Source organism: Molossus molossus, unplaced genomic scaffold (genome assembly GCF_014108415.1).
Source record: "Molossus molossus isolate mMolMol1 unplaced genomic scaffold, mMolMol1.p scaffold_m16_p_1, whole genome shotgun sequence".
NCBI lineage: Eukaryota > Metazoa > Chordata > Mammalia > Chiroptera > Molossidae > Molossus > Molossus molossus.
In genome coordinates, this window is record NW_023425344.1 from 231,484,879 (window position 1) to 231,498,890 (window position 14,012).

The following is a 14,012-nucleotide window of genomic DNA, read 5'->3' on the forward strand; positions in this document are numbered from 1 at the left end:
TGAAATACATCCTTTGGTTGTTACACCGGTGATAATTTGTGAGTGGTAACTTTTCTCAAAATTTCTTTACCTGAAAACATTTTCTACTCTTAAATTATTTGCCTAGATAAATAAATCTAGATTAATTTTTTTTCACTACAAAGCTATCATATTCATTGTTTTGTGGACTCTACTTAAAAGTAATCTGTTTCCTGGATGGTGTAGCTCACTGGTTGAGCATTGACCTATGCACCAAAAGGTCATTGGTTCGATTCCCGGTCAGGGCACATGCCCAGGTTGTGGGCTCGATCCCCAGTGGCAAGCATGCAAGAGGCAGCCAACTGATGTTCTTTCTCATCGATGTTTCTATCTCCCTCTCCCTTCCTCTTGCTCTAAAAAAACAAGAAAAAAGAAAAAAAATTTAAAAAAAAGTAATCTGTTGATTTTTAACATTTTTATTTAAGTTGGTGTTTTTTGTTGTTGTTGTTTCATTATGATAAACCAAGGTATGGCTGCTTGTTTTTCTTTCAGGATCCTTAAATATAAAAATATACATTACTTAAATCTAAAAATTTTCCACTATTATCTTTTTGAATATTGCTCTTTTCCCTGTTTCTCTATTCTCATCTTCTAGAATTTCTAATAGTTGTATGTTGGACTTTTTATTTGATCTTTCATAATTTTTAATCTTATTTATGTTTTCTAAATCTCTTTGTGTCTGTGCTATATTTTAGGAAATTCCCTCAGTTCTGCCTTCCAGTTCATTAAGTGTTTCTTTAACTACAGTTACATAATCCACTTACTGGCTTTTAAAAAATATTTCATTGACTGTGTTGCACATTAAAAAGATTTAAGTTCTTTCTTAGTTTTGCTCCTTACTACATTACCTTCTTTCCCTTCTCTGTGGTTTCTATAATTCACTTATTCATTCCAACCATATTTATTTTGGCAATAACTTTCAAAGTGTTCTGTTATCTCATATTATTAGGTTCCTAATTCTCCCAGTGATGTATGTGTTAACTCTCTCTCATGGTAGATAACTTCTACAAAATTATTATTTTTCTTAAAATCTTATTTTATATTGATGTTGCCATAGAAATCATGCACTTCTAGAGTAATATTCTATAGAAATATTCCAACTTATTCTGACATTAAGATGCTATGTGACATTAAACAGGTCATTCTCTGTCTCTCTATCTCAGTTTCTCTAATACTCTTAGCTATCTTCTGAATACCTAATTCTCTTTCTCTTGTCCATAATAGCTCCAAAGGGGGCATGGCCTTGTCTTGGGTAGAGAAAGCAGGGTAGTTATGCTTTTTGTACTAGAATTTTAAAGATACAGGTTTATTTATGTTCAGTTTCCCAGGATTCCCTGCTGGGAGGTAAAGGACAATAGGGCAAGCAGGTCAGCATACTCTTTCCCTAGCAGTGGGCTCTTCACCAGTGAAAAGTGCCCTCTTAGATCACAGGAACAGCAGCTGTGTAGGTGTCGTGAGTGGGAAAACAACTCCTTCGTATTTAAAATAGAAACATAAAATTGTTAATGTGTCTAGAGACAACTTGTACTGCATGCAATAATAAAAATGAAGTTCTAGTGCAATAATGCTGGATTCATTGTAGAGAAGCCTAAGATTTCTCTCCTTAGTGTGTGAGGTTTTAATAAATAGGACTATGCTATAATTTTTGCTGCAGCCAGGAATTGGGTTTGAGTTTTAAGATAAGGCCAAGAGATCACATTTAAGCAAATGCAAAAGAAAAGGTGAAGGAGATTTTATTCAGTATCATACATAAATTTGAAAAGGTACTTAGAGGTTATACACTCTATCTTTTTACCTACTACAAGATAGCACTGTCCGAGTCTCTACCAGGCATTACTGCCTGAATATTTCCTGCTATGGAAAGTCCACTGCCTTCAAAGACATCCCTTCCAATTTAGTAATATGTCTACATGTGGAAAAGTTCCTTCTTATAATCAGATGCTTATGTATGTTGCAATATTTTTGTTACACACACACACACACACACACACACACACACACGGTGAGGCAAAAGTAGGTTTACAGTTGTGAGTACATGAAACAGAGTCCATTCTTGTATAATTATTTATTAATTATTGTATTATTTTGTATACAAACAATTGTCAACCTACTTTATCCCTACCCTGTATATACATGAAACATTTTCTCCTACAGTAATTATACGTATCCCAATATTGTCCCACAAATATCCATTGAATGTCTCATACTGTCATATTGGCCTGATACTGTGCTAGGTTTGAGACACAGAATATTGTGATCTCCATTTTACTGATGAGAAGACATCAGTTTTCAGAACTAAGAAACGTTCCCATGGTCACACAGCTAATAAATGATGGAAATGATGGAGCAGGAGTTTGAACTTAAGCTCTCTGGCATGTCTTTTATGGGGAAGGTGAAATAATTAGCATTTGCTTATTAGAGAGAAGAAAGTGGTAAAATAAAGAGATGGGGATGAGAAGTAGCCAAAGAATTTTTCCAGGTCTCATAGTAGACTGAGATGATGAGAATTCCAAAATGATTACTTTTACAATGCCATGGGGTGATAGTCCATAGTATCTGTTTCTGGGACCATGGTGAGCTTTATCGTTTTGGGTTTGGCTTAAAGGGTTTTTGTGGGCAGGAGGCAAAGAAGCTGCTGCCCTTTCTGCAAAATATGGGCAGAGAGAATTCAGTGAGTCAGAGTAACTTTCTGTTCTGTTTTGGAATTGCAGGAGTAGCCCTCTGTTTACACCCTCCTCTGGAGATTTGAATCAACAAGAAGAGAACACTCTCTGCAGGGATAACTTTCAAGGAGTTACCAAGGAGAAAAAGAGAATAGTAATAAGAATAACAACAGTGCCTAGCACATAGTAAATGATCAATAAATGTGACTACAACTAGAAATTATTGATTATTTACTGTGCTCCAGCCACTGTTTAGACACACTTTACATATATTAACTTTCTAAATCCTTGTAGAAACCTATTAGATAGAAAGTGTGATTATTCTTATAGAGGTGGAGAAGCTGACAAACAACCGGGCTAAGGATCTCATTAACGTTTCCACGGCAGCTGACAAGCAGAACCAGGATTTGAACCTAGGAAGTCAAACACCGGAACCCCAAATCTAAATCTGTATACACTCTCAAAGTGTCCTCTGTGAATTACCCTATCAACACTCACATGCTATTATTACTTCTGTTACTGTGTAACAGCATTCATTTGGTTTGAGTCCTTAAAACTGGATAAATATTTACATGATGCAGAGAATGGAGTTTAAATCTCTGACATGCAGTGTCAGCTTAGTGAAGACTAACGAATTCAAATGTCCAAATCTCTCTAAAGGAACTCACTGATTTCTGTTCTTACGTAAAAGGACAATTTGCTTCCATGATAAAATGATTGCACTTGGACTACAAAGGAAGCAGATTGAGGCTTACACAGAAACATTTCATATTTGTCTTATCCTTGAAGAAATGCATACAATTCTAAGGGAATCCCAGCCCCATTGGTTAAAACTGTATGGATTTGGAAAATTTCCTAGAGAGATTTTTTTCCAACATCCAAACTCCTGATATCCCCATTTCAGCCACAAGGAGGACAAACAAATAATTGTGGATGTTTATAAAAGATATAAGTTAAAGGAACAGAAGCGATGTATACGTTTTCTACACTATAAAGTTATAGGGGGATGCCACTGTCTTTTTAAAAAATCAAATACATGTAAGAATGATACTTTAAAGAATAAAGCTTTTCTTTTAAACCCCCAAATGGAAAATATGATCCAAATCTGCTCTTTGTGGGATGGCTTTCTTAAATAAATGATCAGAAGGATGAGTGATGGGGCCATAAGTAAATCTAGTGACTATAATAAAGCAAAGTTGGACTGCTTTATGGTGTCACTGGAAACCCTTGGATATATTTATAGCTATGTTAACAGTCACCTGTATTTTTTCAGGACTTTTATTTCACTTCACATTATAAGAGTTTAGTTGTTTGTTTTTCTTCTCCTTCTTCCTACACTTACCTTTGGAACCTTGCATAGAGAGAGAAAATAAGGGTGTCTGCACTTAGTATTTGGAAAAAGAGGGTCATTACCTAAGAGCTTAGGGTTTGCACAGAGACAGACTGGTGCTTTCTGTGTCTGCGTGGTCATGTTAGATGAGCCTGCGACAAACAACTTGGCAGGTGTCTCCTGCTGGCAGTGAAGTGGAAAGTCAGAGTCTATACAAGTGAGAAGAGGCATGTGACGAGACAAAACATACTGTGAGAGACTGACAGGCAACTTCACGTTCAGTTCCTGGCACCTGATACTATTAAGTACTATCATGAGGCTTATTGTAGAAGCCAAAAGATGCTCCAGACTACTTCACAGTAGAATACAGATAAAAGCAAGACAAAGAGGGTCAGCTAGGTAAGGATGCTCCTCCCTCATCATGGGACAGTTTCCTGGGAGGTCGGGTGGATGGAGGAGATTTACAAAGCAGGGGAAGACGATCTATGATACCACAGTCTGAAGTCTGGAATCAGAGAAACCAGCTATAAACCAGCCAAATCCAGTTGCAGTTTTTTGTTTGTTTCTTTGTTAATCTTCACCTAAGACTATTTTTTCTATTGATTTCTAGAGAGAGTGGAAGGTAGGGATGGAGGGGAGAGAGAGAGAGAGAGAGAGAGAGAGAGAGAGAGAGAGAGAGAGAGAGATGGTTGCCTCCTGCACAAGACCCAACCAGGATCAGGGATTGAACTGCAACCCAGGTATGTGCCCTTGACTGGGAATTGAACCTGCCACCTTTCAGTGCTCGGGCCTATGTTCTAACCACTGACCCACCCTGGCCAGGGCCAGTCTCTCTCTCTCTCTCTCTCTCTCTCTCTCTCTTAACTGCATTCCCTTCAGAAACTTCAAGTTCCACAAAGTCTGGTTAGGATTTCTGGACCTACCTATTGTTCCTGTGAAATTTTTCAATTTTAAATTTGTGGTGACCATAATGTTTCCAATTTCTCTTTCTTTCCACCTTAAAAGTGGGTTTACATCTTCATCTTGTAGCTGCACATTTCATTCCCAAGTATTCTCACTCCAGGACCCACTAGGGAAGATGACCCAGGAGGAAAGGGGGCTGCTTTTGATGGTAGTGCAGCTGATGACAATCCTTCAGCTGAACTCCAGGTGCAGCAGTGTTTAGAAGGTATAGCTTGAACTAAATCTAAAAAATACATATATTGAATAAGGCATCCTAATGTAAACTCTAATAGACCTTAGAAGAATGGAAATTTGAAAAAGAAATCTAGGTAGGAATGCGTTGACTAGAGGAAGAGAGAGGAGGGATAAGAAACAAATAGAAGCAAGAAATCAACAGTGTGTTAAATGGAGAAGGACATGGGTCTTACCAGGATAACTGCAGGTTATCTCTTTGGAGTGGAAGGAGGAAAAAATAAACCAGTCTTGTATTTGCCCTTTGATAAGTTTTCTCAGTATTCAACTGGGTCCCCAAATGGAATTAACCTTTACTGGAATTCACAGCTACTTCCTTTGACAATTTGCAAAAAGTAAATAAATAAATTATAAGTGTGACAAGTGAAATGAATAGCTCCAGCTGTGACACACCAGCAGCATTTCCCGATTTTGTACTGCATAAAAGATGTATTTTCACTTTGTTGCCTAGCAGAGAATTAATTGGAAGGTCCATCAAAGTTTCCCATACGTCCTTGGGACACAGAGAGTGTCTCCAACATACAGTGCCAATTGAGAAAAGAAGAGCAATGTTACATGGGTAGGTGGTCAACTTGTCAACTCTGGGGATGTGTATCTCTGGGGACCCATGTCACTAAAGCCAGATTAATCCATCTGTGAACCTAATGATATAAGAACATGTGCATATGAGATTGGCAGTTGATTTGTTGGATTAATTCATTGAGGAAATACTTACTGAGCTCCTGCTATGTGCTACCCACTCTGCTACATACAGAAGATGGGGGGGGGGGAGACAAAAGTTCTGCTTTCAGGGGGATTGCAATCTTTTTGAGGAGTTAGATTATGAACCAACATATAAAATAATTTCAGAAAGTCGAGAGCACTGTGAAGGAAATAGGACAAGGTACTGAGATAAAGTACCTTTCAGGGCTGACATAGCTGACTTTTGATAAAGGCCAGAGAGGGTCTCTGAAGAGGTGACATCTGAAATGAACCAATCACATGAAAATCTTGGCGAAAAGTCTTTCAGACAAGAGGAGCCAGCAAGTATAAGGGTTTGGAATTGGGAAATAACTTGATGCATTCTAAGAATAGAAAGAGGGTGTGGGAGACTGGAGGGTAGTAAGGGGCCATCTGGCAGAAGATGAGTTGGAGAATTAGGTATAAACCAGGTCATCTGAGTTCCCTTAAGACCATGATATGGAGTTTGAATGAGTCCAAAGCACAGTAGGACTCCATCTGGAGGACTAACGGAGAGGTTGGTTTGAATGGGAATTATCATCTTACCTTAAGGGAGAATCCTTAGGATAAGATTCCTACCACCCCGCCCCCCCAACTTTTCTACTAATAATAACATAAGACCCTAATCTACTTAACCTTCTTGGAGTTCTTAGCTTATTTTTATATTGAACAAAGAGTACTGCCACTCTGTCAGGTGCTAGGCCAGATGCAGTGTATATGTTATCTCATTTAAAACTCCCAAGAACCTCATGAGGAAAGGCATTACCTATGTTTTACAGAGCAAGACACTGAGGTTTAAATCGAGTCTCCAAAAATGACCCCTGTGACTTGCTGTGGTGTTTCTGGGTACATGGTGCTGGTTTAAGACATAGTGTTTCTTGGCCGTCACCCAAGGGCATGGAAGACATTGAATGGGGGATCCTGGATGGATCTCCTATGGATCACCTGACAGATGAGAGCCAGAGGAGTTGGGATGACTGTGCACCATTTACCACAGACAGCATGGACCTTTGGGAGAATATTTATTTTAGAACTAGAATACAAAGTCACCACCATAAATCTGAAATGGATTTGAGATTTGACCTTGGAGACAAATCATCAATAGGTTTTGGTATCTTTATCTGTTAGAAAGACATATAGTGCTAACTTGCGCAGTCTCTGTTTGGAGTGTCACAAGGATGAAAAGAAGTGTCTTAATCTCTGTTCTTTATTCTCAGTTACAGGGTTTGAAATGTTCTTGAGAGCAGGAGTATAATAGGTGCTATAAGCTCCTTTTAAAAAAAGAAATGCTATATATATATGCTATATATATATATGTTTTAAGAAGCAAGTGTCATCTAGTATATATGATTTAACCAGCAAGTATTATTCCCTCTGCCTGCTGCCAAAAAACATAATGTGCTTTTTTAAACCAAGGTGAGTGTGAAGGAAGGAGTCAAAGCTAGCAAAACCCCTGGGTCTAGGAGGGCTGCCTGTTGGGTTTGTGCTTCTAGCACATCAAGTAGAGTGGAAGAAGGGGGGTGGGGTGAGGTGGAAGCCACCTGTCCCGAATGTCACAGTTCCCTGACAGAACCCTGGTCAGCGTCCTCCTGGAGTCACAGATGGCCATGACAGGAGCGCCAAGCTCTTTCTTCCACTCCTGCTCCCCCTTGCAGGTTCAGCCTGGATGAAAAAGCTGTGCTTTCTTTGTTGCCCAGTGTCCTGGAGGCCTGGAGGCTTCATCCATCTGGGGCATGGTCTCTGAGGAAAGTCCTGACCGGGGTGCCACTCCTCTTCCTGCCAGCAGACTCAGTCCTCACCCCTTCTGAAGTTCTTTGACCACGGAACAAAGGACTAGGGGTTAACTTCTGGTTCCTGAATTCCAAGAGCTTCCTGTTCACCTGGGGTGGAAACTACTTTCTCCAAGGGCCCCAGGCCACCAAACCTCTCACCCTCAGGAGTCCCTGGGGCCACATCTGCACAGAGAGCCAGGAGAAATGTTCCCATCATTTGCTCCTAGGGTTAGGGCCTTGGGCGTATTATTAACCCCCTGGAGAGGCACCTGCAAGGAGAGCGGGCACTGGGTGCTGACCAAGGTGCTGACCGCCAGGCTAGGGGGAGCAGTGAGGGAGGCACCATTGCCTGCAGTCGCTCCAGCACTCCTGCTGACTCAAGGGGTTTATTTTTATTTCTATTTGGGGCTACTTCAGCCTCAGCCTTTGCCTGCATTTTTCTTTCCGAATTGTAGAATTGTAAAAGGTGCCTTAATCGTGAGAGTTTGGCTGAACGTGCCTGGGAGAGGAGGAGGAAAGGGTGATAAAAAGGCGCAGTGTCTCTGTATGCCTGTCTCTCAGTCTCTCCACATACACATTCACACACGTGCACTAGCTCACGGTGCCGGGAGGGAAGCTGAGCGCCCAAGGGGGTGTGGGGTGGGGGGCAGCGTGCGGGAGGCTCCAGGGTGTAGATGAGCTAGCGTACTTGAATGGGGAGGGCTGGGATTCCGGGTGCTCGGCCCCTCCTTCCTCCGGAGCCAGCCAGTCCCTCGGCAGAGCGCTCGGGCTGCACTGATTTGCTCTCGGGAGTGCGCTATTTGCATATGACTTGCCCATTTGTGAATTTGGCTCCCCAACTCCTCGCTTCACTTCACCTGTGCCTCCCAGTTCTGTGCACTTTGCTGGCGCCAGCCTGCCTCTCGGCCACCTCTGCTGCCTGCGGGCACCTCCTCTCTGGCTCTCCCTGCTGGCTCACCCACCTCTCTCTGCCCTGTGCCACGTTGGTTTGGGTGGCTGCTCTGCGCTGGGTTCCTCTTCCTCTCCTCTTGCTCTCTGGTCCTCCTTGTTCTCTTCCTCCGGCTACGACTGCTGCTGCTGCTACTGTTTTTCGTCCAGTTGGGAAACCCGGGAAGCAGGCGGAGGCTCCGCGGAGCTCTTCCAGAAAGTGCAGGGTTAACAGCCTCAGTGCCCTTCCGCCAAGACTCCGAGAAACACGAGAAGAACTCTCCCACCTGCAGCCCCCTTTTGCTTTCTGTTCTGCATTGCATCGCTTCGAAGTGGGAAAAGGAAAAAAAAAATGTTCAAACTGCTTGGATGTTGGGATAAACTAACCTGAACCTACTTGGGTGTCCTGCCGCCTCCTCTTCTTCCTTCATTTCCACCTTTCCTCTATGTGGCTCACCGGAGTGTGCAGTTAAGCCATCAGACCTGAGGTGCCTAGAGATCAGGAGGAAGCCGAGGGCCTCCCCTGACATGTTTGGCATTACAGGGCTCCCTAGGAGGGTTACTATACCTGGGTGGACTTTGGCATCCTAAATTTAAGCCCCGGAAAACGGGGGCTTTTGCCTTCTCTCTTATTATTTTTTTAAATAGTATCTTTTTTTTTTTTTTTTAACTGATTCATCACCTGTTTAGAAAGCGCTTATTCCTCCCCTCTTTCCAAAATTCGGACAAGTCTTCCTCCTGCTATGATGGGCCCCTGGGCATCATGAACTTCATTATTCCTCACAGGCTGGAATTCAAACTGCCCATCTGTAGTGGTCCAGTGCGTTGACCATGCACCTGAGAATCCACCCAAGACGGAGCCCTCCCCGCCGGCCGGCCTGGACGCTTGGGATCTGGTCCCTCTTCTGGGGATGTATCATCAGCTCTGTGTGGAGTTCCTCTAATGTAGCTTCCTCCTCCTCCTCCTCTTCCTCGCCGGGGTCTCACTCTCCGCAGGAGCACCATTCCCATGGCAGCAAGCATCACTCAGTGCCTATTTCTATCTATCGTTCCCCTGTTTCCCTGCGAGGAGGGCACGGTGGGTCTTTCTGCTCTTTATCCTTTTAATGGGGCATAGAAATTCCTTAACCCACTCGCCTTTCAGGTAATGTCCAGGGTGGGGAGAAAATAAAAACTTGAAAATGATGAAAAGTATAGCATGTGCATGAGGGAAGGGAATGTCCAGTTTCCCCTTAAACACTAATGCTAATGTTTTTTGCCTCAGCCCCCCAATTTTCTCTAATGGATTCTCCTCTCCTTAGCTACCCAGAGCTGCATCAACACCACATTCTCCCCGTTTGCAGCTTTGCACCCTTCCACCTCCTTCACCGCCCCTCCCCTATGGTGGCAGGAACTTCAGATAAGTCCCCGTGCTGCACTTTGAGAATTCACTCATTCACCTTGCTTTCACCCTTCTCTCGGATTCTGTTTGGGAGCTAATAGTGGGGAAATAGCAGGCAGCAGGAATTCTTAGATCTTCAGCTAGAAGTTGTTTGAACTGCTGGAAAGTGGCCTGTGTGGTAAAGGTCAAGAGGGAGAGTAGCTGAAGGCAGAAACTATAATTAATAACCAGTGGCCATTGTTGTTCATCTGGACAGCTTTATGTGTGTCCACATGTGTGCTAGGGAGATCAGCCATCGTAAAAACTGCACATCGAATATCGCTATCTATCAGAGAGGAAGCGGTCTATAGACAAGGCAAAGTCCATTTATAATTGACCCAAGTGTAAATTATAATAATGTTGATTTCACCATTTATGCAAATGTTATTTCAATTAAAGATAGCATGGATGGGCTTGTTCACACAATACAAGTTTGCTGTGTTTTGCTCCAAACCTTCCTTGCCTAGCTATTGAAAGAAGAGGTGTAAGCTTTTAAATGTATATTCGGCTCTGTGCAGGCTGCCTTGGAAAGGGTGATGTCTGCCTCTAAGGTGGGAGCTTGCTGTAGTAAAACGTTCTAAAGAGAGCTTCATTATTTGTTTACTATGCACTCCACTCCAATGGCGAGGAAAGGAGGAATCACAGAGCCTGACTACAGGAACAGCCCTCCAGGGAGCAGCAGGAGTGAACTACACCAGAGGTCCCCTGCCCTAGCTTGTATTTTGAAGACCTACAGCACGCAGACCCCATTCAGAACATCAGTTCTCCCCACTGCCTCCTAGCCCTGGGCTTCTGCTCTGTGCTGTCTGTAGCGTTAAGTGGAAGCATGTTGAGAAATTGCCAGCACGTATTCTAGCTCTTTCTGGCTCTCTCTTTAAATTTCATTTGATGGAGTTGTCAAACAGCTCAGAGCTTGTAAGGTTGGTGGCGGAGGGTGGTGGGGAGGAGGCAATGCTTGATCTTGATCTGGTTGCTGTTTGCTCTGTGACTCCTGCTGAGGATGGTGTAGGCTTTCTTTCAGAAGCAAAGCACCCCCCTCCCCCAATCAAACAAACAAAAATCCTTGGAAAGGAAAGAAACACAACCACCAAAAAAGCTAAAGCAATTTCATTGATATGGAAACTGTTAGCTCCAAGGGGGAACAGGGACTGGGAGTGGAGGTGAGATTATAAAGAGTGGGAAAGAAAAGCAGGAAGTGGGGATGGAGGAAGCCAGACTGACTGTTACTAATAGTCATGGTTAAACATGGAGGCACTCAGCAATAATTAGCTAAATTTTGCTAATTAGTATAAATGATCAGCAGGGAGATGAAGATTATGCATTAGTTAGAGGGTGTAGGCTGGCAGAACCTGGATGTTTCCTGTTCAGGATATAAACAGTTAAAGCAGCTAGGAGTTAAGTGATGGAATTTACTGAGCTCTACTTCCCAGGGGTTCCTAAATCTGTCCAGTCTCTCTCTCTCTCTCTCTCTCTCTCTCTCTCTCTCTCTCTCTCTCTCTCCCCCCCGCCCCCTCCACCATTGGTGTTGGGTGTTGGGTGTTGCCTAGGCTAAACACAACACTTCTCTAATCCACTTCATTTCTCCAAGCATCCATTAGCTCACCATTTGCTCAGTACCCTCTAAATCTTTTTGACTGGTTCCCAGTCTCCCCGTCTGATTTCTCATTAACCTGCATCTGATAAGGTTCAGTATGATGGGAAAGAAGAACATAGCAAGTAATTGACTAGAGGTCCCAGAAAAGGCCCCCAGATCCATCAGAGCTATAGGATGCAGTAAACTCCGGGTCTGCAGGGCTAAGATAGGAACACTCATGAGTTCAACTCTTCAGGATCCTCTTTCAATCCTAAAGTCCCATCCCATTGATTGGTTGGGTCTTGGAGACTGAATGCATCTATATTAAGTAGGCTCCTTACATATTTAATTAGTGTTTTTTGAGCTCGAAATCAAGAGAAGCGGTGCTCAACAAAATACACCAATCTTTGATTTCAATTCCCCATCCAAACGGGGACCTTTTGAGTTCTGAAAGAACCAGGAGACTCTCAGTGCTTTGTTAATGTGTCTCTCATTCTTCCTGGAAGTACACTTGCTTTCCTTTAGTCCAAGACAAAGACTTTGCTAACAGCAGTTGTTTTAAAAAATCTTTTGGATGGAGGTGGTAGGAGGCATAGCACCATGAGACTAATGGTTGTTACAAATAGTTTTCTGCCAACGTTATTCCAGAGTTAAAAGCAGCAGTCTCTATTGTCTGTGAAGTAAATGCCCTTCATTCTGAGGCTTGAGTCCAAGAACTTTCTTTGGACTGAAGAGAAAATTTTCATTTTATTTTCCTGTTCCCCTTGCTCATTTCCTGAGCAGCCAAATCCTCAGAGTTGCTGTTTAAATCAGTTTACGCCCTCTGCTTCCGATCCATTCTGCCCTGTAGTGGGATTCACACTGAGACAGACAGAAGTAACAGACATTCTCCAAACAGCTTTTACCAGCTTGGTTCTAATCTTTAGATAATTATGTATAGATTTGCCTATAGTCTTTATCACAGGGCACCCTAGAGAAGGCTGAGCTCCTTTATGTGTTGGGGAGACAAAGCCACACTGGCCTGAGGCACCCAAAATAGTCTCAGGTTAGGACTGTGTCTCAGGAGAGAATTAACTCTCATCTTAACTGGAATCTGGTAAACTTCTTCCCATTGGTCAGCTCCTTCTCTTGGGTCCTCTGCTTTCTTTTGTGATCTATTCAATAGTCACTCAATCAGCATTTATTGAGTATTTACTATGTACCAGTCTGTGTGCTATTTGCTAAGGATAGAAAACTAAATAAGACATGGTAGTGTTCAGCTAGGGATAATTTCAGAAGTATTTTGATCATCTAAAATAAGTGCTTCAGTAATTTAAAAAAAAAATGGGGGGGGGAGGGGGGGATCTGGATATCCGACCATATTAATTAATATAAAATCCAAATATCCTTTATAAAATGAAGATTTACATTTTTCTGTTATTCAAAATATCCCTACAGGTATTTTTTCACCCTTGACTTTATTACCATGAATAAATATCATGCTTATCAAAGCTCCTAGGTAGTGGTACGGGACACATGAAAATGAACATACATATGTTTACTAACCTCCAGTTTTGTCATAGAGTTTTGTGTATTTGTTTTCCTCTCACCTGCCTTTAAGAAGTCCAATGACCCTCTGCCTAAAAACAAATGCTTTAATACTTATAGTTTGGAAAACAGGTTTCTCTAAGGATCCTAGGTCTAGTATGTGTCTTACATTTTATCCTCCATAATATAATAGGCTTCCCTGGCTCTAGGCATTTGGGGGAATTAGTAGAGAACAGAACCCAACTTTAAAGGGAAAACACCACAATATATTTAGAGGGAAGACTCTTGCTCAGAAACAAGGGACTGTGTGTGGGGGCACATAAGTCAGATCTGAATGATCTTAGCAGAAGTGGTGGTGGTCCCCCTTATGGCACATCAGCCAGGAGCCCTTCTTATAAGGACTTAGACTTCTCATTCACTGTCCTAGACGACCAGCTAACTTTTCCCATCCATGGAGCTAGTGTTGCTCTGATCTACTAAGCATTTTCTTCTGCTCAGCCGGCTGCCTTCTAACCACTCTCTCTCCCCCTTCCTTCTTGGGATTCAGTTGGCTGAATAATTCATAGTGTTGGTTGACAGATACAATGATAAGATTTATATGCCTTTGGCCTTGGTGATAAATTAATTAAATTGGTTTCTCCCTCTCTCTCTCCTCTAGATGCATTGTTTTTCTTCTCTAAAATGTTCTGGCAAGTAGTAGGTCTGGAGATTAACACGTTCTTAATAAACTATCATAGGAAGTTGATAATATTGTAGTGTAGATTTCTTCAGCACTTCCAACATAAATCACTGGTTGGGGTGGAGGCGAGGTATGCCATATCTTAGGGACAAGAGATGAGATCGTCGGAACCATTCTTATCAGGGTGGG

The 14,012-nt window shown here is 42.3% G+C and overlaps 1 protein-coding gene across 7 annotated transcripts in view; it reads left to right on the forward strand.

The window, feature by feature from the left end:
* The window catches only part of NRXN3 (neurexin 3), a 1,496,329-nt gene that overhangs the window by 959,874 nt on the left and 522,443 nt on the right, over positions 1–14,012 (forward strand). For 2 of the 7 annotated variants that reach the window (XM_036267631.1, XM_036267639.1), the window contains exon 1: positions 9,456–9,702. The exons of 3 other annotated variants lie outside the window; for them this stretch is intronic. In XM_036267631.1, the coding sequence (XP_036123524.1) occupies positions 9,456–9,702 (247 nt within the window). Of the gene's footprint in view, positions 1–8,501; positions 9,703–14,012 lie in introns of those variants that run through there. 2 more of the 7 variants (XM_036267621.1, XM_036267647.1) reach the window with 2 other exon arrangements.